This window comes from Mirounga angustirostris, unplaced genomic scaffold (assembly GCF_029215605.1).
Source record: "Mirounga angustirostris isolate CCGP_5_RB_7025 unplaced genomic scaffold, mMirAng1.0.hap1 SCAF_5, whole genome shotgun sequence".
NCBI classification, from domain to species: Eukaryota; Metazoa; Chordata; class Mammalia; order Carnivora; family Phocidae; genus Mirounga; species Mirounga angustirostris.
The window spans coordinates 128,483,217-128,509,757 of NW_026991713.1; the positions used below are offsets into that span (position 1 = coordinate 128,483,217).

At 35.8% G+C, this 26,541-nt stretch overlaps 1 protein-coding gene across 3 annotated transcripts in view; it reads left to right on the forward strand.

Moving 5' to 3' along the window:
• UPF2 (UPF2 regulator of nonsense mediated mRNA decay) overlaps positions 1-26,541 on the forward strand; it is a 111,554-nt gene that overhangs the window by 32,412 nt on the left and 52,601 nt on the right. For all 3 annotated transcript variants that reach the window (XM_045874431.2, XM_045874432.2, XM_054507367.2), the window contains exons 6-9: positions 3,835-3,984; positions 5,525-5,628; positions 10,096-10,181; positions 25,287-25,395. In XM_045874431.2, the coding sequence (XP_045730387.1) occupies positions 3,835-3,984; positions 5,525-5,628; positions 10,096-10,181; positions 25,287-25,395 (449 nt within the window). The remainder of the gene's footprint in view (positions 1-3,834; positions 3,985-5,524; positions 5,629-10,095; positions 10,182-25,286; positions 25,396-26,541) is intronic.

Sequence of the window (26,541 nt, forward strand, 5' to 3'; positions counted from 1 at the left end):
ACCTTTGTGACAGACTTTTTGAAGCTTGACTTGGATTTTGACAAGAGATACTGGGGTGAACCTTTCAAGTAGAGCAAATGGCATAAAAAAAAGACATAGAAGCTGGAAATTATCTAGTATGTTTGGAAAGGAAGTAAGGATCAAATAATTCATTTTGCCTTTTTAGAAGATGTAATAAATTAGGAGGGTAGTGAGAAATTGGTTTGGACTGTCTTGCTACAGACCGTGAATACCATTTATTTGAAGTTTAAATAACATAGATGCATAGATGTGATTGATACACAGCTTTTTGTTACTCTGTTTTGTTACTTTCTGTTAAAGGTTACTCTGTAAGTGGCATATAAGATAAATTAGAAATATGGTGTGGACCAGCAGTTCTCTGTTTTAGTAATGTAAGAGATCAATCATAGGAACAGTAATAAGAAAGAAGAGAAGGGGGGAGATATGGTCTTACATACAGAAATGTACCCAGGAATGAATAGATTAAATTTGGTGACTGACTAAGCAGTTGAACATATTAAAAGAAAGAAAATGCCATTTTATTTGGTAGAGGTATTCTATGGATAAAAAAATTATAGGACAGTTTCTCCTAGTAACTGGCTTGAACTTAAGGCATCTCTCTTTGCCTTTCATTCTTACCAGTATGATGGAAATTAATCTTCCCAAACTGCACCACCCCTGAAATCACCTCAAACTACTAACTTAAATATCTCTGTCCTTTCACCGTACTTTCTCAGGTCCCCTCACTGCCCCTCTTCTGCCTCTTTTGAGACCTCTAGTCCCTTACTTGGCTCCCTCAATTTTTTTTTTATTTTTAAATTTTTATTTATTTTTATTTTTTTTGGCCTTCCATTAGTCTCCACCTGCCTTCACTTACCTTCTTTTTTTTTTTCTTTTATTTTTTTAAAGATTTTATTTATTTATTTGAGAGAGAGAATGAGATAGAGCATGAGAAGGGGGAGGGTCAGAGGGAGAAGCAGACTCCCTGCTGAGCAGGGAGCCCGATGCGGGACTCGATCCCGGGACTCCAGGATCATGACCTGAGCCGAAGGCAGTCGCTTAACCAACTGAGCCACCCAGGCATCCCACTTACCTTCTTTTCTAGATTGCATGCTGGTATACATTTTTAATATTTTTCTTACACATTCTTTCTCCTTTTGTCTTTCATTCATACATGCCTGTCAAGTTCAGCCTTGGATGAACTTAGTCATCGGCCATATTGGTTTCTTTATCCAAACTCTTGAGCTCTCCTAGAGATGATCAGTTAGATAGCTTGATAACTTGATAAATTCATGGTCACCAACCTCAACCAGGTTCTCAACACTGCATGGAAACTTGACAGCAGTTGACTCAATAACACATTTTCATTCTTTCTCTGGTTTTTGTTCTGCTTCCCTCTTTAGCAGAAGATGATGTGCGATATAGTACTTCATAGAGAAGATGGAAGCCATTAGATAGAACTCCCTCCACAGTGTGCCCCTTCTGATTTATAAATCTACCTGTCTTAGGGCTTATAGAATTTTTCTTCCCTGGGTGATAAGGTGAAATTTTACACCTTCTATATAAGGCCAGTCCATCTTCTTGCTCTGATTCTTGTTTCCTTCTTTCTACAGAACCCTATTGCAATCCATTATCTCTTTTTCATTTCTTTGGTATCGAACTCTCTCTCTCCCTCCCTCTCTCTACTGGCTCCTTAATCTCAGTATTCAAACATATTCTCATCTTTAAAAAACAAAACAGATCAAAACAAATTGTGAATACTCTGAAACCTCCTGGGCCTCCCATCCCTTGTCAGCTACTGTCCTAATCTCTTTCTTATGTAGTCCTCTTGAAAGATGCTGATTGTTCACTTTCTTACTTCCTTATTAGTCTACTCCAATCTGGCTCCAGCCTCACCTCTACCCTGAAACTGTTTTTGCCAATATTACCAGTCACCTTCATGTTGCTGTATCTCATGGGCAGTTTCCAGTCTCTGTCTCATTTGATCTCTCAAACCATTCAACACAGTTTACTATTTCCCTTGTGGAGCATTTCCATTCCATGGCTTCTGTGACACTAATAAGCCTTCCTGTCTTCTCTGCTTATCTTCATCTTCCACTTTCATTTGGCCTTTTAAATGTCAGTGTTTTTCAGGGTCAGATAGAAGAGGAAGGAACAGTCACTATAGTAATCAAGTCTAGTTAATTCAACCTTTTACATATATCTCAGATTGGTTTTGTCCTTATTGCTACTATTCTCATCTAAGGTACTGTCTGTCGTCTCTTAACCTGGGCCACTGTGTATTACTTCCTCCCTGGCTGCCCTGGATTTGCTCTTGCTGCATTCTATACGTTCTAAAAAATTAATTTTACTCTCCTATCTTTTAATGGCTTTGCATTTATTTGGAATATAATGTAAACTTGTAACATTGTCTCTTGGACCCTGCATAGTTGGCTTAGGTCTTCCTCTCCAGTATCTGATACCACGTTACCCTTACTTTTTTCTCCTTTTCAGTGTCTGCAACAGGCCAGTCTTCTTGCTTCATGGCCTTCCCTCATTGTGTTTTCTGCTTGGAATCCTCTCCTCACCATACCCCTCTGACTCCCTTGTGTATATTAATTTAATTTTTTTGGATAGATTGTACACTTCTTGAGAGCAAGAGCCACATTTTAAGCTTTTTGTGAATGTTCAGCAGCTTAGCATAGTTTTGAATACACAGTAGCCGATCAGTAAATGTTGGTTTTTTGATAGTCAGACATCAGAGAATACTGGGGAGTGAGTGTATGCTCCATATGGGCAGGGGTTTTTGTCTGGTACAAAGTTGTATCCTTGTTGTTTAGAACAGTAGTTAGCATGTAGTAAGAATTTAAGTCTTAGTTGAATGGTAGGGTGAATGAATGAGAAAATTGTCTCCAATAGAGGCAGCAAAACCAGTCCATATGAGAGCTTTGATTCTTCCAAATACGGGATGGCGTCATGTATCAGTAAAACATTTCTGCTTTCAATGCAGAAATTATGAGGTTAGAGATTGTAAGAGATGAGGCTGAAAAATATAATTTCAGTTGACACCCTAAGTCTACCACTCTTTTAAGCATAAAGTCTTGAACTCAGATTTTTTTGTTTTTATATTTACGAAAATTTTCAAACACAAAAGTAAGGCTAATACAGTGAATTGGCAATTACCTGTCAGCAACAATGATCAACATTATGGCAATAGTGTTGAAATTAGGTTTAGTTCCTCTGTTTTTTTTATCCTTTCTGTTGAGCCTTATTACCAACTCCTGGCCATTTGTTTTGTTGCATTTTTTATTTATTTCCTGTAACCCCTCACATCTAAATTATAAGGATGTTTCCCTAATTGGTCTTTTTACATCTAGTCTTTTTGATTTATCTTGTGTATTGTTGGTAAGTCAATTTTCACATCAGTTCACATTTAAATGTTATCTCCTGCTCATGACCCAGCATAACTCATACTGTATAAAAGAGAAAGTCTGAACTTGTCGTCATGGAGTTTGAGACCCACCTTATTCTGAGTCCACTTTATCTGATCAGCTTTATTTTCCTCTCTTTACTACAGATCCTCATGCCATGTATGTCTCCATCCATCCATCCATCCCTCCATTCCTTCGGTTAATAGATGGCATATAGAATCGAAGAAGTTATGGTCTTTGTTCTCAATGAGTGTACTATTTTTATAAAATCTGAGTATATTAAATGTATACTCAAGTTTATTGCCAGGTATATATGTAGATTCTAAGACAAATGATGCAGATTTTATGAATCCTTATCTATTTTTGTGGCAGGATTTCAGTATGACTTTTAATTCAGAGATACTGATTCTTTGTTTTCAAATAGAGATGAAAGAACCAAAGGATAATAAAGAGGTATCAAATCCTGAGGATTTAGAACTTGAGTTGGAGAACCTAGAAATTAATGATGATACCTTGGAGTTAGAGGGTGGAGATGAAGCTGAGGATCTCACAAAGAAACTTCTGGATGAGCAAGGTAAGTGTTATTTTGCTAATGATTTAATTTTTGATTAATTTTTATACACAGAGCTCTTGCTTTACTTTTTAATTCTCTATTTTCCTGTTTCCAGGCCATCACTTTTTTGGAATTTGATTTAGAATAGAAACAGGATATGTCCCGCATAATGTGAATACACGCTTTAATGATCATCTAAATTCTCAATATCTTAATAGATATTTCTTCTGCTTCTTTACTTGCTAGTTTGTCATTAATTTAATTCATGGTATAATCTTTACAGTCTTAACATAAAAGTATTTGAAAGTTATTCTAAAATGGTTGAGAGAGAAAAAGACAACTAGTAGATAAGTTTATTTGTTACAATTTTATTTGTCTTTATAATTGAGTAATGTTTTGTATTTAGTAATAAAAATGTTATATTGTTAATTATTCCCTAAATACTTCCTATTAGGTTTCTTTATTAGTTAGGACTTTTTATTGAAGTAGAATTAACATACAGTATGTTATATTAGCATCAGCTGTACAATATGATGATTCAGTGATTCTGTACATTACTCAGTGCTCATCATGATAAGTTTACTCTTAATCTCCTTTATCTATTTCATCTGCCTGCCCCACCTGCTTCCCCTCTGGCAACCACCAATTTGTTCTCTGTATTTAAGAGTCTTTTATGTTTGTCTCTTTATTCTTTGTTCATTTGTTTGTTTCTTAAATTCCACATATGAGTGAAGTCCTTTGGTATTTGTTTTTCTCTGACTTACTTCACTTAACTTTACACTCTTTGTTGTTGCAAATGGCAAGATCTCATTCTTTTTATTGCTGAGTAATATTTCCATTTTATGTATATCTATATATTCACCACATCTTCTTTATCCATTTATTAGCTGGGATTTTTTTATTAAAAGGATACCTTTTGTCAGTATTGCTTATTTCTCTGTTGTCTTCATTCTTTCCTACTGTCGGTTTTCTTTTCTCCATGTCATGAAGGGAGGGTGGGCATGGTTGAAGGCTGCCCTAAGCCCAGATCCTATCAGCTATTAACATCAAAGGAAAAGAGAGTCTGTCTCAGTGCTTGTACATAAGTATCATGGAAGGATTTGGCTAATCCTGTGTCATGGTTGCCTATGGCTAAGAGGAAGGTGGTGTGCTGTGCTTTGGCTGTGCCCTTCTCTATCAGAATCCCATGGGTTGCCTTCAAAGGCAAGCAAGTGATGGGAGGGCTGTTACTACTTGAAGACATGGGGGAGGGATGCTCAGCAGATAAAAATAACAAATTTACTATAAAACTACATGCAATTTATGTTTAAGTTTTTGTGTCTAAGGCAAAAGTTTGCCTTTTCATATTCAGTATCTGAAAGACTGTAGTGTCTTTGGGTTCTGATTTGAGATATACCCAAACTTTAGGGTAATAGCTCAAAAAAGGCTTCCATTTTTCCATAAGAAAAGCTGTAGATAATCTCTTTGCCAAATAACTTACAATAGAATATTTCTGTTCTTGTCTCTGGGTATTGTCTCTTTGTATTTTTTTTAACCTATTTAAAAATTAATTTTATATTAGAACAAGAGGATGAAGAAGCCAGCACTGGATCTCATCTCAAGCTCATAGTAGATGCTTTCCTCCAGCAGTTGCCCAACTGTGTCAACCGAGATCTGATAGACAAGGTATAATTGTCATGGTTTAACTTTATGCAAGCACATAGACCTTGTGGGATAGCTCTAATTAGGAATATTTGTGGGTTTTGGACTGTTTTAGCCATAGAATGAACTATTTCTTCAAGTGGAGTCTTTTATGGGAATCCAAAATAAACATAGAAAATTGGAGCCAATTTGTAGATATTATCTTTGAGTGTGAAACTGTGTCTGGAATTGGCTTGACACTTCTCCCCTTCACATAGGGACCCCACTGTTTGGAAAATATGGTTTTAGACCAGAAATTCTTTAAGTATGCTTTGTCAATTCCTGGGGTCTTCTGAGGCATTTTCATGAGTTCTGTAAGGTTAAAACTCTTATCATACCAATATTAGGGTTCCCCCCAAGCCCCGCCTTTTCATTGTTTTTGACATTTGCAAAAGGAAGTGGCAATTTAGCATGAGTGGGTGCAAACTGTACTAGTAGCCTTTGTATTCTTCACTGCCATGCATTTGTAATTAAAAAGAGAGCGCTACTTTCATTTAAGAATCTCCTTGATGACTCTATAAAAATTTGTGATTTTATTTCCTTTTAATCTTTGAATACACATCCTTTTAATCTGAAAAAATGGGGATTGCATATAAGGCACTTGCACTTTCTCAAGGTTGTCTTACGAAAAACCACTTGTGTGATTGAGTTGCAAGCTGAACTAGTTGCTTTTTCATAGAATACCATTTTTACTTGAAAGAAGTGATGAGCAAACTGTGTTAACTCAGACTTGGGTATTTAGCAGATAGTTTTCCAACATGAACAAGGTGAGCCTGTCACTTCAAGGACAGCAATAAAGTATTTATTACCAATGAACGAATTGGAGTTTTCAACAAAAGTTAGAATTTTGGAAAACTTACATCTACCACCATAAGCTTGATACTTTCCCAATTCTTTTCTGAAGAGATTTTATTGATAGGACTTTTCTGATGAAATTTGCAATGATATTAAATAATGTAATTTTAAATACATAAAATTATGTGTGTGGAAGATCTGCATTGCTCAGTGAACCATTGATCTAAGTGACTACGAGACAGTGTTCACAGAATCTTGCTTGGGTGTTAAAGATTCGCTCAAAAATGCAAGTTAGACCAGTGGATTTTAATATAGCATGAAAAATTGATTTTGGTTCCACGTTGCAGCTAACCATTAGGAAACTACCACTTGTCAAGTTTTGGGGTAGTATCAAAGAATATCTACCATTAGTGGAAAGTATATTAGAGTACATCTCCCTTTTCTAGCTATGTATATATGTGAAGTTGGATTTTCTTCATTTACTTCATCCAAAAAACAAAACACATCATGACAGATTGAATGCTTAAGTAGATATGAAAATCTAGCTATTTTCTAAAAAAGTACCACTGCTGGCACTAAATTTTTTTTCTTAAAGTATGTAGTTATTTCCAAAAACAAATAACAACTAATAGATTTATTGGTATTTTTAAGTGAAATAATATTTTTCTAGTACAGTAAATGATGATAAATGTAACCCATGTAAACAAAGTTCTTTCAGGTCCTTAATTTTTGAGAGTATGAAGTAAAGGGCACTTGAGACCCAAAGTTTGGAAACTGTTACTTTAAGCCATTTTTTTGTGAGAGTGTAATATAATCCTATTTTTCCCCATAATGCTTTGACAGTCTCCTATAGAGAACTACAGTGGTTAGGTTATTTTTCAACTTTGAGCTCGTTTAGTTCTCCTTCAAATAATGTAGATGTATTTCAGTAACTATTCATGTAATCAAGTAAGCTCGAAACTGTTTCCAAATTGGCTTACTTTTTGGAGTGATTAGGTCAATGTACAGTTTTCAAAAACTTAGCAAGTTTGAAATATGATTGAATCTTTCCCCTGCCAAATTTTCATATATTCATTCATGAGACATAAACAGAGGATGACAGAGAGATACCTTGACACTTATGCTCCATCCCTGTACCCCATTTTGAGTACTATCATGAAAATTGAAGGTGAGAAGGAACTTGGCCATTTTGTATATAGTAGCGTTATTTTTCTGAGTCTGCATTGGAAGGTATCCTGTAGCGCCCCGCTCAGTATTAAGAGCTCTTGCCAGTAATGACTGTATAGTAAATTCTGAGTTAGCCCTCTGAGGGTCACATGGGCCACTCTTCCCTGTTGGACTCCAGTGGGTTCCTCTGGGGAGTCAGCGTCCTCATGAAAGGTATTTCTTCCATATACATTCACAAAGGTCCAAATGGCTTGAGAGGGAAAAGTAATTGGGAAACAGAAAAATCTAAGAATTCTTTGAATTCAATAATTATGTAACAATATAGAAACCAGAGTGAAAATTTCATTTAGGTAACTTCTGTGAGTAATGTCATTCATGGTAGTGTTTATTTATTATTTTTTTAATGTTTATTTCTGCATACATTTGATCAGAAGAATTTATTTTTACTTAATAAAATAAGAAATGATTGTTGAACTGTCTTTCATTGACCTAAATTGTTTTGAAACAAGTTTTCATAATACTGCTTACTGAGTTGTCAATCAGCAATTGTTCCTCAAGCAAATAGATACCACCAGGGAGACTCCTTTTGCTTCCATTTCTCCCAAAGGACAGGACTGGTTAAATCTAAGAATTAATATACATATGAAGCTTTTTTTCCTTTTAATTTTCTGAAATTAGTAATTTTTACAGTTTTCTACTCATCTTGTCTTTTATTTATTTATTCTATATACTTACTGAACCCCTACTGTGTGTTAGGCATTGACATGCTTTACGGACTCCTGATCTGTGGAGAGTTTTGAACATTGTAGGGTTTTTTTTCCTTAACCTAAGTGGCCTTTGATTATTGTGAAGTGATTATTGCCTTCTCTGTCTTCATAAAATTTATTTAGGTAGAATATGCAAAGTACTTATGTATTTCAAAGGATAGTGTTCTAAAGTAGTTACTGAAATACATTTTATTTTTTGTGTTTTCTAATTTACAGTGAGACATAAGCCATTATTGGCCATTTAAAATGTTTTTTAATATTTTCAGAAATGTTGGTTTGAGAGTTTGTGTGTGTGAACTTTTCTAGTATTAACCTATTTTATTTTCTGAGTACATGACTTTGGGATTTCTATTTATTAGGTCCAGAATTTTTCAATGTTGCCTATGGGTGAATTGATTATAGGAAATTTATTGTATTTTCTCCTTTCTCTTTGTTATTTTAATTAGCTATGATAAACTTTACCGTTATAAAATGTAAGCTTTAATAACATTTATTATACTCTCTTTACAAGCAGAAGAAAATTTTAAATTGATTTTACTCTCTTGATTAATGTTGATGTAAAATTTTGATCTTGGTGAATACTGCAATGTGAGTTAGTGTCCCAGGTTTGAATCTAATCAGTGTTAGCTGTGCCATTTCCTCAAAAGATTTAACCAAATGGGAGGTATTTCAGTACATTCTGTCTATAGCAAGAGTAGAAATCCTTAATAGATCTGGAAACTCTGGATCTTTTATGTGCATCTGATAATCAAGAGATTATCAGATTAAGGATTAGGATTAATGATAAAATAATCATTACATTACATGTGAACCTATGGAAGGATAATATTTGAAATCCTCAAAAGTATATATAAAGGTAGTTTATTCCTTTTTAAAGTATAACTTATTTTTCTTAAACCAAATATACTGAAAATCTTTAACATTTTAAAGTATACATGCCTATGTTTTAAAAATACCAGTTACTCATATTTTTGCTTTCCAGTGGCTTCCCAGAACACATACCTCTCAGCTTTTCTTTCACGCTTATATGTCAGACATAGTGATGAAATATTGAACACTTCTTTTTTACTACAGTATAGAATGGTAGGTTGCTACACTAGATAACAGTTGTGGGTATTTATTGGAGTCTTGTGATGTGGTTTCTTTAAGTTGTCAAATCTGATTGTTGACACTAAACTAAACCTTTTTAGTCAATGCTGAGGCACTTATTTTTACATGTTTCTGAGAATAATATATACCTTTCTCTCATTTCTAGTTTATCTTTGTTCTTTTTTGATTATCCTTATTAGCATTAATAATTTTCTTGGTTCCTGGCAAGAACTATTCTTGCTACTTTCTAATTCTGTCAGAATATTTATCCAATATTAATGTTGGTTTACCTGACTTCATTGAGCTCAGAGGCATTAATTGCCATTTCATATAGTTATTTGCCAAACAATTCATGGCAGGTCTTCAGTCCACCCACTTGGCTTTCTGTTTCTAACTCTAGGTTGTAATTAAGAAGTTTATGAGACATGTATTTTGAGATCTAAAAGGAGAGAAGACTTTAAGCTTTCATGATCTTTTAGTTCGGCATATGCTTACAATACTAGTGTTCTAAAACCATTTTGAAGTGTTTAGGAACAAGTAGAAGTCCTTTGTAGCATGCATGGTTTCTGCTTTCATTAGCTAAATTTATATATATATATTTTTTAAGGAAAAAAGTTTGCTTTTTCTCCTTTAGGCAGCAATGGATTTTTGCATGAACATGAATACAAAAGCGAATAGGAAGAAGTTGGTACGGGCACTCTTTATAGTTCCCAGACAAAGGTAGGTACTAAAAAACAAAGTAATTTGTTAGTGTTTTTACTCTGTAGTGATGATTGTAAGATAAATGTTCTTGTTCAATTATCTCTTTAAAAATATCTCTTGTCAACAGACATTATTATTTATAGCATATTTTCTAGAACTTGTTTCTCGATTTCTTTTCTTTTGTTCATTAGCTCTAGTGGAAATATTTCTTCTGATGCTTACCTAATTATTTGAAGAGAAAATGTTTGAGAATAATAGTAACTTAAGAATAGTAATAACTTAATCATTTCTAGAAGTAGTTGGTTTATACTTTTGCCCCTGAGGAGAAAAAAATAACAAAAGGTCTGTAAGTTTTTTGGAGAGTTTTTATTTTGTATAAAGATCAGACTAATTGAGTGTATCTAATTTTTACAGTTGTATTTAAATGAAAAGTTCCATGTTTTTGTGATTACGTTAGTTTAGAATTGAAAGTTACATTAGTGATTATATTGCTGGTAATTCAAGAAGCATGTTTAGTTGCATAATGCTTTTAGAGAATAATAATGTTGTAAATTACACTAAATTAATGGTCCTGAAATATGGAGGACCACTCAGACTATTGACCTTAGGAACCTGGAGGAGATGCCTTTCTCTTTATTCAACAATGAATAACTAAATAATTTTGTTAACTGTTACAATGATTACATACCACATAGCTGACATAGATACTTTCCCCAGAAAGTAAGGGTTCTGAGGGATTTCACTAAAGGTTTCTTAAGCAAAGTTTTCATTAGGTCCATTCATTGGTAGAGGCCCATAATCTCTTTTTTTTTTTTTTAAGATTTTATTTATTTATTTGAGAGAGAGAATGAGATAGAGAGATCATGAGGGTCAGAGGGAGAAGCAGACTCCCTGCTGAGCAGGGAGCCCGATGTGGGACTCGATCCCGGGACTCCAGGATCATGACCTGAGCCGAAGGCAGTCGCTTAACCAACTGAGCCACCCAGGCGCCCCTATAGGCTCTTTAAAAGGGAGTTCTTGGAGCACCTGGCTGGCTCAGTGAATAGAGCATGTGACTCTTGATCTTGGATTGTAAGTTCGAGCCCCACGTTAGGTGTAGAGATTACTTAAAAAATAAAAAAGAGAGTTCTGGATCTTTTCATTTTTTACATTTTCCACAGCAAGTATAGTTCTGTTAAGTGCTTGAAAATATTTGATGAATTAATGTTGGTCATATGCAAATCTAAAACATTTATAAGGCTCAAAACCCAGAAGTATCAAACATTGTGTGCTGAAAAGTATCCTTTCCATCCTTTTTTCCTTATACCCAATTTCCACTTTTTCCATTTGGAAACCACTGTCTTGATTCTTGTATATCTTTCTAAGTTTCTTTTTGATGTACAAGAAAATGTATTTATAAATGCTTATATTTACTGTTTTTTATACAAGGGCAACTTACTGTACCTGTCATTCTGAACGTTACTGTTTTCATTAATAGTATATCTTGGAGAGCTTTCATATCAATATATAAAGATTTCCCTTGTTCTTTTAAAGCTGCAGTGTTTCTATTTATGGATGTACTATATTTAACCATTTTGGACATTCTAGTCTTTGCCATTGCAGACAACGCTGTGTTTGTACTTCCCTTTTCTTTTTTTCTCCTCTTGAGCATGTCAGCCTGTAGTTTATCCGTTTTTGTTTTTCCTTTACCAAAAAACCAGCTTCCAAATATAATTTATTTTACTGCTTTATAATTTTTTTACTCATCATTTTTGTCTTTTGATTTTTACCAATTTCTTCTATCTTGGTTTCTTTCATTCATTTTAAAAAATTTTTTTATTGTTATGTTAATCACCATACATTACATCATTAGTTTTGGATGTAGTGTTCCATGATTCATTGTTTATGTATAACACCCAGTGCTCCATGCAGAACGTGCCCTCTTTAATACCCATCACCAGGCTGACCCATCCTCCCACTCCCCTCCCCTCTAGAACCCTCAGTTTGTTTTTCAGAGTCCATCATCACTCATGGTTCGTCTCCCCTTCTGATTTCCCCCCTGCTTCATTCTTCTCCTCCTGCTATCTTCTTCTTCTTCTTCTTTTTTTTTTGTTTTAACATATATTGTGCTATTTGTTTCAAAGGTACAGATCTGTGATTCAGCAGTCTTGCACAATTCACAGCGCTCACCATAGCACATACAACTCCCCAATGTCTATCACCCAGCCACCCCATCCCTCCCACCCCCCACCACTCCAGCAACCCTCAGTTTGTTTCCTGAGATTAAGAATTCCTGATATCAGTGAGGTCATATGATACATGTCTTTCTCTGATTGACTTATTTCGCTCAGCATAACACCCTCCAGTTCCATCCACGTTGTTGGAAATGGCAAGATCTCATTCCTTTTGATGGCTGCATAATATTCCATTGTATATATATACCACATCTTCTTTATCCATTCATCTGTCGATGGACATCTTGGCTCTTTCCACAGTTTGGCTATTGTAGACATTGCTGCTATAAACTTTCTTTCATTCATTTTGTTACTTCTTTGGCATTTAACATATTTGTCTTCTGAGAATGGTCTTAGCTATATCTTGTAATTCCTACATGTAGTGATTTCTATTTTTATGTTTTTTAGAAAATCTCCAATTTTAGTTTATATTTCTATTTTGTTCCCTAGGGAGGTATCTGAGAGAGGTTTGAAACTTCCAGGTAGTGAGACTTTTTTGTTTTGTTTTGTTGTCTGACTTGGTTAATAATTTGTATTTTTACTGCACTATGAATAGAAAATACAGTCTATTCTTTTTAGAATTTTTTGAAATTTTCCTTATGGCCTATTACATAGTCAGTTTTTGTGAACATTCCACAAGCATTTTTTTTAAAGACTTATTTATTGTAGAGAGAGAGCATGTGAGGGCGGGGCAGGGCAGAGGGGGAGAATCTTCAAGCAGACTCTTTGCTGAGCAGGGAGCCCGATGCGGGGCTCCATCCCGTGATCCATGAGATCATGACCTGAGCCAAAACCAAGAGTCGGACACTTAACTGACTAAGCCACCCAGGCACCCCACACACAAGCATTTTTTTAAAAAGGTTGCATTCTTTGTTTTTATGGTAAGAGTTAAATGTATTGATCAGGGAAGTTTACAGTATTAAATAATTTTTATTAAGTTAGTCCATTTTTTTTTACTTTTTTTCCTCTACCCAGGGGTTCTGGACTAAGAGAGGTGAATTAAAGACTACTGTTGATGTGTGTTATTTTCCTAATAACTACTATGATTTCAGCTTTTCGAATGTTATTGTTGTGTTATTTGGTATGAAGATAAAACTTACACCTCACTGTGGATTGAACCTATTATCACTATAAAGTGTCATTCTTTGTCTTAATGCTTTTTTGGCCTGATACTACTTTATCTGGTATTAAGATTACAGTTTCTAATTTCTTTTTCTAGTATGCTTTTGACCTTCTATATTCAGTCTTTCAGAATCACTTTAGTTGAGTCTCTCGTATATTCTGGAATTGAATTTTACTTTGACATCTGTTCTGAAAATATGTTTCTTATCATTAAGTTAGGCTATTTACATTTTTTTTTTTAAATTTGAGAGAGAGCATGAGCAGGGGTGGGGTAGGGGGAAGGGACAGAGGGTGAGGGAGAAACAGACTCCCCACTGAGCAGGGAGCCCAATGTGGGACTCGATCCCAGGACCCTGGGATCATGACCTGAGCCAAAGGCAGACGCTTAACTGACTGAGCTACCCAGGTGCCCTATTTACACTTTTGATAAGACAGATGTGATTGGTCCAAGTTCTGTTATATTATTTGTCTTTTTGGTTTAATTTAAAAAAAAATTTTTTTTTTAACAGTTTAAGGTTTTATTTATTTGACACAGAGAGAGAGAGTGAGAGCACAAGCAGGGGGAGTGGGAGAAGCAGTTTCCCTGCTGAGCAGGGAGCCCGATGTGGGACTTGCTTCCAGGACCCTGAGATCATGACCTGAGCCAAAGGCAGGCGCTTAACCCACTGAGCCACTCAGGTGCCCCTAAAAAGTCTTTCATTATGTAATCTGTATTGTTTTATTTGCCGTACATATGTGGGTATACGTGTTTTCTGATTTGAGGAAGGTTTGTATTTTTATTTTAGTAGTTACCTTCATAATTGTAGGTTTACTTTATGGTCCTTTATTTAGACAATCTTTGTTGTTCCTACCACAAGTGATGATGAAGTTAGCTTGTGTTCTCTTCCTTTCTTCTCCCTCTCCTTACCCACCTGGTGTTGGTCTGTAATGTTATCTTCCTTAACATTTTCCTTTTTCAGTATTAAGTGTGCTTAGACTTGTGTTACTTGGTTTGTCAGCTTCCAGTGTTACTTTACTTGCAGTGCTACAGGCAGGCAAGCAGCAAACTTACCTGACTTCCCCTCTTCTTTTCCATCCACCCTCCTTATGTTTTGTCTCCATGCTGGTAGCGCATCCTAATTTGTCACTCTAACCCCCTTGTTTGTTTTATGTTCTGCAGTCTAAATACTCCATGCTCTCCGCAGCCCTGTTTCTCTCGTTTCCTCAGTTATCTGTTGGTTTGCTGAAGTTCATCTTCTTTTTTTTTTTTTTTTAAAGATTTTATTTATTTATTTGAGAGAGAATGAGATAGAGAGAGAGCATGAGAGGGGGGAGGGTCAGAGGGAGAAGCAGACTCCCTGCTGAGCAAGGAGCCCGATGCGGGACTCGATCCTGGGACTCCAGGATCATGACCTGAGCCGAAGGCAGTCGCTTAACCAACTGAGCCACCCAGGCGCCCCTGAAGTTCATCTTCTAATAATTTTCTCAAGAAGAGTTCTTGGGAAAAAATATCCCTTGAGCTCTTGTACATTCAGAGTGATGTGTCTGTGGATTTGTTTCTTGAAGGACAGCTTAGCTAGTTGTAGGATTCATGGCTCATACCTTTTCCCTTAAATACCTTATAGGTGTTACCCCAGCGTCATCTGGCATTTGGTATTACTGTGGAGAAGAAGCTGGAGGCTAGCGTACCTTTTTTCTTTTTCTCTTCTGTTAATTGACATGGTCATTCATATGGCTACCCAAGTAACTCTCCTAGTAAATCCAGTGGCTTTACTAGGATGGAGATGCCTTGGTGTTGTTGATCATTCTCCATGGGTCATTCCCCATGCCCCTTTCAGTGTTCAAATTGAATACTTTAGGGAAGTTTTCTTGATTTTCATATTTAAGTATATTTAGATAATTGTTCTGTTCTCTTGTTTTGGTTTTCTTTTTAAGGTACTTCAGTTATGCACATATTGAATCTCCTTTGCTTTATTTCCAGCTACATCTTCTCACTAATCACTTTTTTCAGTGTCTTTTTTTATCCTCTGCCTCTTATTCAGCGTTCTCAAAGTGTGTTCTCTCCTGTGCTCCCTTCCTCATTTCTTTTAGGGTTCATTTAGTATTTTTTAAATCATGGCAAAATGTTTGGCCAGAATTTTCATATATTTCGTGGCAATATGTTTCTGGTAAATTTTGGTATGTTTTAAGGAATTTTTCCTTTTCTTCCTCTTCTTTCTTTCTCTATTTATTTTTATTTTTTTAAATGCCCAATGTGGGGCTTGAACTCATGACCCTGAGACCAAGAGTGATCTGAGCCACCCAGGCACAGCTCTCTATTTTTTAAATAAATTGTGGTTAATAATATTAATAAATAGATTTTGAAAATCTGCCCTGTTTGGATTAGCGCTCTGTTCACTTTTCACTTGTGGCTTCTGCTATAATTTACCTTGCATCGAATTTGGATTGATTTGGTAGCTCCATTCAAACCTTATGCAACATTCGAGTTTACTCTGAAAAATGAAGTTTACAAACTTCATCTTATATCATTGCCATAGATCCTGGCATGAGAGGACAGTGTGTGACCTCAGCTCGTTCCTAGGTACCTTGGACAAAAAGTGACACATCATTTTCACTCAGCCCAAAGCCTAAGAAGACAACAAGGACATTGGGAAAACGTAGAGAAGCACGTGGAGCACTCGGCTAGCCTTTGCTTCAGACACACTCGTAGGGATTTGTTTGGGGTCATTAAATTTTTATTTCTCAGGGCGCCTGGGTGGCTCAGTTGTTAAGCGTCTGCCTTCCGCTCGGGTCATGATCCTGGGGTCTTGGGATTGAGCCTCACGTCGGGCTCCCTGCTCAGTGGGAAGCCTGCTGCTTCCTCTCCCTCTGCCTGCCACTCCCCCTGCTTGTGCTCTCTGTATCTGTCAAATAAATAAATAGAATCTTTAAAAAAATTTTATTTCTCTAGTAAGTTATCTTACTGAAAACAATAAAAGATATTAAGTATGGTTTGGCTGATAGAGGGCAGTCTTTTCAGCAATGGAATTTACAAGTAGCATTGACTGTTAACTCTTTACTGCATTTCTGTATTTTATACGCATTTCATATGAGCTGAGTTATAGAAAAATATCTAATTTATATAAGAACAGATGTCTCATTTGTCTGCTTTTCTAGTATAAATAGTACTCTCTAGTCTCTTCTAATGATTTCAGTGTTCAGCTAAAACTTTCTTTTTTATGTTCCTGAGTGACTTGGAAAGGCAAGGACTGTGTATTAGAGTCTCGAACTAGGTTGATGTTTCCTGGTTGACTGTATATTTTTATTGATTGGAAAGGCCTTTAATTTTGAAGCGCTTTTGTTGTTGTTGTTCTTAACCCCCGGGGCATCCTTCTACCTTACCTGCAATATTTGGCTTGTCCTAAGGATTATAGCTTGGTTCCTAGGGAGGCCTGAGTAAAAAGATAATAGTCAAGTGCCATTAAGTCTCCTCTCATTCTCTTTTTCATTCCCTTTCTTCCCTTTCTTCTCTCATGGACTCACAAACACTTCTCCATCTTTTATTCATTTTATTCATTCCATCTTGAATAAGAGAGATGAATGATCGCCTTCAAGGGGAGTGGGAGGAAGAGGGAACAAAGCAGGTTGGTTCTAGAGTGAGTATGTTAGAATATTCTTCTGGGTAGGCAGTTATTTGAGCCCTCTGGACTTAGGGACAAGCTGGGGCACTTTGGGAGAGAGGGTCAAGGAGATTCTTAACACCTTCTTGCTCTTGCTCTTATCTACCCTCAGTGTCTGCCCATGTAGACTATGTGGGACCCCTTTGGTAAGGTGCATCTTTCTTTTTGTGTGGCATTTTCTCTCCCCCACCCTCCCCAAAGGACATGAATCCTTTTGAGCATCTGTATAGCCAGGATTCTTTACTATGGCCAGGATTCCCTCCTTCATCCAGCCCATCCTGCCTGAGCTGACCAAATAATGTGACCCAAATCAGAATGAATTATTTGTTGTTTGAGTGCCTATGACTGTGAGGGTCCAAGGTTTTATATATACAGTGGGCCCTTGAACAACATGGGGGCTAGGGACACCAGCCTTCTGCACAAAAACTCATGTGTAACTTTTGACTCCCGGCAGAACTTAACTAAAAGCCTACTGTTGACCAGAAGGCTTACTGATAACGTAAATAGTTTATAAACACATATTTTGTGTGTTACATGTGTTATATACTGTTTTCTTACAATAAAGTAAGGTAGAGAAAAGAAAATGTTATTAAAATCATAAGAAAGAGAAAAATAACATTTACAGTATTGTACTGTATTTATTGGGGGGGGGGAAATCCACATTTAAGTGGACCTGCACAGTTCAAACTTGTGTTCAGGGGTCAACAGTATACAGGTTTCCCCACCATCCAAAAGTATAGAGTATTCCTATGAAATCTTTTTAAAGCTGAAATAGTGTAAAGCAGTAAGTAATTACCATAAATTCCTATGGAAAAGTCTTTAAATGTGCCCAGACCCCCTTTCCCCCAAAGAAAAAACCTCTCTTAGGCTTTTCTGATACCTTGGGACACATCTTGGTAACAGAATCCAAAAATAAATCTAGGTAAGGCATGGATGCTCACAGATACAGTTGAAGGCTCTGGCGATCTGATGCTGAGCTGTTGAGTGTAGTTTTTGGGGATGGAGCCACTCTGGCTGCTCCTGGTGTGCACCACTTCTGCACCTGCCTTGCTGCAAAACCAGCGCTGAACACGAGATTTGCTTTTCACCTTTTTTATACAAGTGAAAAATCCTGTCTGGATTTCTTCTGGGAGGCAAAAACAAGTGCAACTGTAGGTCTTAAGCAAAAGCCAAGTGGTATAACATGAACTTTTAAAAGGCAAGGGATCCCTATATGTATATAACTTGTGTCTGGTAGAGAATTTGGATGTCTTACCTCGTCTGTATATTTTGGTTCAGGAAACACTAAACTAGATTAAGGTTCTTTATAGACCTTTTCTTAAAAAAAAAAAAAGCTTTATTGAAATGTAATTCACATACTATACAATTCACGCATTTGAGGTATACCGTTCAGTGTTCTAAATATATGCAACCATCACTCTGTTCAAATTCTTAAACATTTTTGCCCTGCCCAGAGACACCTTCTATCTATTAGTAGTCAATTCCATACTTTCTCTGCCCACCTTTTCTCCTGCCCTAGGAAACCACTAACCTACTTTCAGTTGCTCTCGGTTTGCCTATTCTGAGTGTTTCGTATAAATAAAATCATACAATATGTGCTCTTTGTACCTAGCTTCTTTCACTTAATGTTTTCAAGATCCATTCATGTTGTAGCATGTATTAGAATTTCTTCCTTTTTTAAGGCTGAATAATAATCCACACCCCATTTTGTTAACCATTTATCAGTTGATGGACAATAGGATTGTTTCCACTTTTTTAGCTACTAGAAGTAAAGCTTGAGTACAGGTTTTTGTGTGGGTATGTTTTCATTTCTCTTCAGTATATGTCTGGGAGTGCAATTGCTGTGTCCTGTGGTAACTCTTTAATGTTTTCAGTAATTGCCAAACTTTTTCACAGTGGCTGCACTATTTTATGTTCCCATCAGCAATGTATGAGGGCTCCAATTTTGTCATATCCTGAAAACACTTGTTATTGTCCCTTTTTGCTTATAGCCATCTTAGTCGGAAGTGGTATCTTTCTGTCATTTTGATTTGCATTTTCCAAATGGCTGATGGTTTTAAGCATCTTTTCATGGCTTTATTGGTTGTTTGTATGTCTTCTTTGCAGAAATGTTTGTTTAAATCCTTTACCCCCTTTTTAATTATGTTATTTATTACTGAGTTGTAAGAGTTCTTTATATGTTCTTTGTATGTGTGTCTTATCAAATATAATTTGCAAACATCTCCCATTCTGTGAGTTGTCTTTTCACTTTCTTGCTATCATTTGTAGCATAAAAGTTTTAAAATTTGATGTCCATCTGTACAATTTTTTTTCATTTGTACGTGTAGTTCTTAAAGGTTCGATCTGAAAGTGTTTTTACTTTTAGTGTGTTTTTCCTTCATTAAATAAATAGTTGGTTAAAAGAATGCTTAGAAGCCTGGCATTTTATCTCAGCCTATTGGAGGGCTCCACAGAAATGAAATCTACTAGAAATTCCCTTTGATATTTCATATCATTTTATAGTTAATTTGTAATATAACCATAACACTTATAATTGAAATTTCATATAAAGTGTTCATATCTTAGATATACGTATGTATCCACCACTTAGATCAAGCTAGAGATTGGGCCTAGCATCTCAGAGGCCCCCTCCCCTAAACTAACTTTGAGTGTAAAGTACCTAGAAATCTCTTAGTTCCTTGTTCTGGTACAGTCGAACCCAGTATTGGTTTTAATGACTTGGAAGCCATATGGATTGCTAAATTTTAACAGATGGATGATCAGAATTTCTTTAGATTTAGATTAATATAAACAAACTGTTCAGGGAATAAAGTGCTTCCGCTGATTCTTGAACAGCTTTTCCTTAGTCTTTGAAGCCTGTTAGCATGTTGTACCACTTGATGGCGTTTTTGCACTGGGAGCGGCAACATTGTGAAAAAGCCCCTAAGGCATTTGGTTGTCGATTGCAGAGTAACTGACTCCAGTCTTTTATTATGTTTTTTTGAATCATCTTTTATTATTTTTTGAATCATCATCTGCTTCTTTGTTTTAATGAAGAAAATCCTTTGTATACTTTTAATTAAACAGTAGCAGTATTCTTTCACATTCCTTCTTTTTCTAGGCATTTTTGAACAAGATAAAATTAATAACTTCCAACAGTTAAATTCTTTAGATTTTAAAGAGAAAAAAAAGCTGGACGTTTCTTTTAGAAAGCTGATTGATTACGAGATAAAAACCTTTAAGAATTTCTTTTCTTCCCCCTCAGTTACAAAATGTGTGTTTCTGCATTCTTACTACTTGTGGTTTATGACTGGATGTTTACTAACTTGATGATCATTAACTGCTAGTAAGATACTTAAATGTGTAATTTAAGAGACCTTGAAAATGTAAGCAAGGTTTTATTGTTTAAGAAAAAATCATTCTTTTTTAAATGGTTCACTCATTAACTGTTAGTAAAAATAATCATCACTCTTGAGGACAAAAATTCAGTTTTCAAAGGGAGAGAGGATCTAAGTTTATTTTCTAGTTGACTTTCAGAAAAGTCTAAAAATACATATCTAGCTTAAATTTTAGTACAGAAATTTGCTCTTTAGTTTCATTAAAATGTTTTATTTTGTGGTTAATACCTTCAGTGTGATTCGCATAGCATTTAGTACTCCATTACCTTGCATTGTATAGAAGGGTAGAAAAGACAGAAAAGCATACTGAAGCAGGACTAACATTGAAGAAATATATTAATTTATTACCTTATTTCCAACATATGGGACTTTATTTTGCGAAGTAATGAACGAACAGTCACAGAGCTTGAAGATTTAAATAGGGCAGGGTGGCATTTACTATCAGCTATCCTTTTAATTGTGAAAGGTATAATGGAAAAAGGGGAATTTTAGAAAAGTGTTAGTTTGAGAAGGATTTGGTGAGCTTTTTAGGAGTAGAGGATTCTGGGAAAACAGAATTTCTAATTTTACTTTCACATGGCCAATTCCCACAGAACAAAAACCAGGATTACTAACTATCTGGAAAGGCATAAAAGAGTTAAGATCTTCCAGGGAATCCTGAAACTATTTTTTAAAATCCCATTGGAAGCTGAAAGCACTTACCTGTTTGTTAGTTCACCGATAGCAGCCTGAATGGATAGCACAGACTGCTTTCCTTTAAAAAGGTTAGCTATCTCTACCTTTCTTTTGGGACTGGGAAATAGCTTTGATATAGATTGAGCTGATTTTGTAGAAGAAGAAAAAAAATGAAATAAAGTATAAGTGACTTGTCCAAGAAAAGAAGAAAAAGGAAATGATACAGTTAGGTTAAAATTTTTGATGCTAAGTGGGTATAATCTCATTGTATTGAAAAATACATTGAGAAAGACAACCAAAACTAAAATTAATTTTAAAAACTCAAGAGCTGGTTCTTAAAATCCAGTAGGGAAGCATTTAGAAAATATAAAGAAAAAGAACATTTAAAGTTTAAGAAATGAATGGCGCCTGGGTGGCTCAGTTGGTTGAGCGACTGCCTTCTGCTCAGGTCATGATCCTGGAGTCCCTGGATCGAGTCCCGCATCGGGCTCCCTGCTTGGCAGGGAGTCTGCTTCTCCCTCTGACCCTCCCCCTTCTCATGTGCTCTCTCTCTCAAAAAAAAAAAAAAGTTTAAGAAATGAGCCAGATGATATGCTAGAAATATTTTTTAAAACACTTGAAAAATCTCAGTGAAACTCAATTTTCTGGGGAAAATTATACATTTCCAAATTATTTCAAGATAAAACAAAGTAGACCACTGAAGTTATCAGTTAATTTCATCTTAAATAGAGTAAGACTAGATAGCTTTATTGAGTTCTTTCAATCTTTTATGGAACAAGTGATTTTTCTGCTGTCTGGTTTGTTCCAGAGCATAGAAAAACAAACTTGCCATTTCATACTATGAATAGGCAGAATCTAGTAAAGAAAGAGCAAGGAAGTTTGAAAGATTGACCAGTCTCACTTTTGAATGTCCATACAAAAATTCTAAGTAAAAAACTAACAAATCACATTTAATAGTATATTAAATAAAAATCCAGCAGGATCAGAGAATTGATCTTAGGATTAAAAAGATATTTTAAATAGGAAACATATATAAAATAAGAGATTATATTATTATCCTTTTAATTGCATAAAAATATTTGATAAGCTAGCTTTGATAAAATGTAAAACTTGAAGTTTAATATTATTTTTATAAAAATCAGATGGTATGGGGCGCCTGGGTGGCTCAGTCGTTAAGCGTCTGCCTTCAGCTCAGGTCATGATCCCAGGGTCCTGGGATCGAGCCCTGCATCGGGCTCTCTGCTCGGCGGGGGTCTGCTTCTCCCTCTCCCACTCTGCCTGCTTGTGTTCCCTCTCTCACTGTCTCTCTCTGTCAAATAAATAAATAAAATCTTTAAAAAAAAAATCAGATGGTACTTCCTTGGAGTGGTGAAGAATATTTTTGACTAAAAGCTAACAATAAACCTAGGGGCGCCTGGGTGGCTCAGTTTGTTATAAGCATCCAACTCTTGGTCTCGGCTCAGGTCTTGATCTCAGAGTTGTGAGTTCGAGCCCCACATTGGTTTCTGCACTGGGCATGGAGCCTGCTTCAAAAAGGAAAATAATTAATAAATACACCTAGTTATGGGATACCAGTAACATTTATTTATCTAACAAATGTTTACTGAGCACCTACTATGTTGTTGACACTGTGTTGAGTACTAGTAAACTGTTTCCCATGGAGCTTACATTCTAGTGGGGAAGGGTGACAAGATAATAAACAAAACAAGTAAGTAGATTATATAATATGTTAGAAGGTGATAAATGCTACTTTAAATATGCAGGGTAGAGGATTAGGGGTGTGGGGCTGGGTGGATTTGTGGGTTCAGGGGAGTATTTGGAAGAAGTCTAACTGAGGAGGTGTCAATTGGAAGTAAGACTTGGCCTTTGTGAGGGAGTAAGTATAGATATTTGGGGAAAAGAAAAGCATCTTTCAGCTGAAAAAAAAACCAGTGCGGAGACTCTGAGGTGAGCTTCCCAGCCATGGGAGGATTAGCCGGGGCAGCTGAGACTAGAGGTTACAGAGGTACTATTTGAGAGAGTTAGAACCTGAGCCTCCTAACTCCTAGCACATTCCTCTTTGTTGTCCTGTGACCTCAGCTCTTGTATACATTCAGTGTATTCTTCATTTTTCTGATCTGAAATTGTGGCAGTCGGGGGTGGTAGAACCTAGGCGTAGGTTTAAAGTAGTTTATTTGTATTTGGCAATTGGTTATGAACTGAAACAGGAAAAAGTATTTGTTGCTAAAGTGGGTTTGAAAAACAAATGAAAAACCTAATAATATATTCTAACTAAAATGTATTACAATTGTAATATATTAAAATACAGTATCCCAACCAAAGTTTAAAAATTTAGAAAGTAAATTTGCTATTAGTGTGAATCCATCTGTTATGCAAGAAAATTAAAGGTTTATTTGTCCTAGGCTTTTTTTTTTGACACTAAAAGACATGAAGAAATTACTATGTATTTATGAGAGTATCTCACAGAAACACTTCATTTTTGTAATATCAAGGAGTAATGTACCCCATATGTGCACATTTTCTGTATGACAGGAGCTTAACCTTCAGTTGATAAAACTTTTTAAATAATTTAAAGGAACATATAAAATAACATTTAACATTAAATGTCTTGATTTAGATCTTTACATAATTTGTTTGAGCTTTTCATTGTTTCAGTAAAGAAAGATGTGATGCCTTTAATAAAACTTACTGAGTCACTACTACAAAGCCACTATTTTCCTGACTTCTCTCAGCATCTGTTCCATTATTTCTGAAATAGTGGTTAAAATATCCACCTTATAGGATGGTAATTAGGATCAACAAGTTCAATAAAGTATATTATTAGGTGCCTAAGACAGAGCCTGGCAAGTTAATAAGAACTACATGATAATTTTTAAAAGAAATTATAATGGTCAAAGAGGAGTGCAAAGGTTTTCAGGCTCTTAGGTATGAATTTGAGTACTTCTCTCCACCTTCCAAATTTACCTCCATTCTTCCTTTCTTTGCTGTGTTTCTTCTTCCAGCTGAGCCTTAATCTGTCCATGCTGGGAGTTTCCAGATCTAATCCTAAACCTTGCATGGTGTGCATACTTTTTTCTCTGATGGTGAAACCATTTTCATGTATTATTCTGTAGTGCTGTATTCAGGGATAACTATAGGGATATCCTGTAGGATTGTGTGTTTCTGTTCTCAATGGCTGTAGGCTGTGTAGTTTTTTGAGCTCTTGTGTTGAATTTTTATAGTTTTTAACTTCCTTTCTCACTGTTAGCTCCCTATAACTTGGTACTGTTATCGCAGCTGCTTTTGTTAATTCCTCACTGCTGCTTACCTACAGCGTCTGCTGAGTGTTGCATCATTGAGTAATCGAATTTTATAAAATAATGGCTGTGGCAGGAATGGAAAGTAAATTTTAGCTTGTGTATTCATTCTGATTAATAGTGGCTGCCTGGAGTGCTGGGTTAAGCAGGATTCTGGAGCTGCATTCAGGTTTGATGAGAAAGTGCTCTGATAATGAAAGGGGGTGGCAGCATGAATAACCACGTATTTGCCAGTTATGTCTAGAGTAAGAGAGGATAGGCACCGTGGGCGAATCTGAGTAGGTTCTGTAATGAATAAGATGTAGAAGTGTGTGGGTTTGTGATAATATTTTGACTTCTTAGATGCCTTCTTGGTTATCAGTTACCCTTTCACTTTAGACATTAAAGTTCCCAAATAACTGATCCGTGGATAAATGAAGGAAATGGTTTAAAAGGATTCTGTTTTGCACTATTTAAGTTACCATTAGGTTTGTTTACTTAGTAATTATGTGATTAAAAATTCAGGCCATGTCAAAACTTAGTGCTTTCTGTGCTTGGTATTTCATATGTTATCAAAATTGTATACCCAGTGAAATTACAAATGTGCAGTAAATGCACTGAATAGAAAATACTAGATTATTAATAAGCTTTCACAAAGCAGGTTGAATTTCCATATGCTTCATTATGATGGCAATAAATAGGCACGTTTGTACGATTACTAGTTTTTATCATTTAATGTGTGAATATATCTGAGAAAGTTTAAATTTTAAGATGAATTGCTGCTGGTATGTCTTTTTACATATATCACGTATAACTTTTGCAGGTTGGATTTGCTACCATTTTATGCAAGATTGGTTGCTACATTGCATCCCTGCATGTCTGATGTAGCAGAGGATCTTTGTTCCATGCTGAGGGGGGATTTCAGATTTCATGTATGTATTTAAGCATTTATTTTGTTATATATGTACACACACACATTTATATATTTACAAGTTGAATGAGGATTCTTTAAGAATATGATTATTGTATTGATAAGCATATTTTTGAAATTTGATAGTGGTATAACAGTTCAGAATGTATGGACTTCTGAGTTGTTAAAATGTAAATTTTCTCAACAAAGCTTGAAATTAGTAAGTGATATATTCCAATTTGGAGATGAGCTGTTGCTGCTACCTTATTTCCTACAGGTACTGCACTTTTTGCTTTTGTAAAGTAAAAACCATTCTCCAAGGTCAAGAGAGCCAGCAGGTCTCATTGGTGTTCCCAGAAGAAACATAGGATTGGCCATGCGAGTCAGGGCACAGTGCCTGGAAGATGCCTGTTGGGGTGTCGGGAGTCCAAACGTGTGGGGCACACGAGGTTGCATAATTGATCTGATCAGTGAATGCTGTCATAGCCCATGTTTTTACTGATTCTTGCCTTAACAATCTTTACCTTATATAGCGGTAAGTTCTTAAAGAGTACCCTGGTAAGTACCAGGGACCGGTTTCCAGACAGCTTCTCTCCCTTTCCAGTCCTAGGAGTCTTAACAAATTGCCTGTTAGTGGTTCTTCAAATCCATACTACCTACCCATCACCTTGTGCAGGTGATATAAATACAGCCTTGAAAGGAGTAAAATGATTCCTTAAAAGTGACTGAAAGTGAATATTGGTAGACTGAAAAGACATGTTTTCTGTGTTTTAAAAGCAGTTTGGAAACACTGAGATCAAGAGAGTTAAATGTTTTGTTTTTGTTCTCTTTTAAGAATTCCCAAAGCTTTAATAGGGTAATGTGCACTTTGACCCTGGGATGGGTCAAATATATAGTCACTCAAAGAACACACTTTGATAAATGCTGCCAGTTCAGGGATTGATGCACCAAGAGTCATGATATTCTCACTGATTTATTTAATCCCATCATGCAAAACAAGAAACGTTTCCTGGCAGACAGTATGACTCTGTTATATGAGTTATGTATATACTCCTCAACCAGATCCAAAAACAGCACACAGGTTGCTGGACCAAGCATCATTAGTGCTTTTGGTGAGAAATTTAAGCTTAAGAGTATTCTATTCATGTATCTTTTGCCTCCCACATTT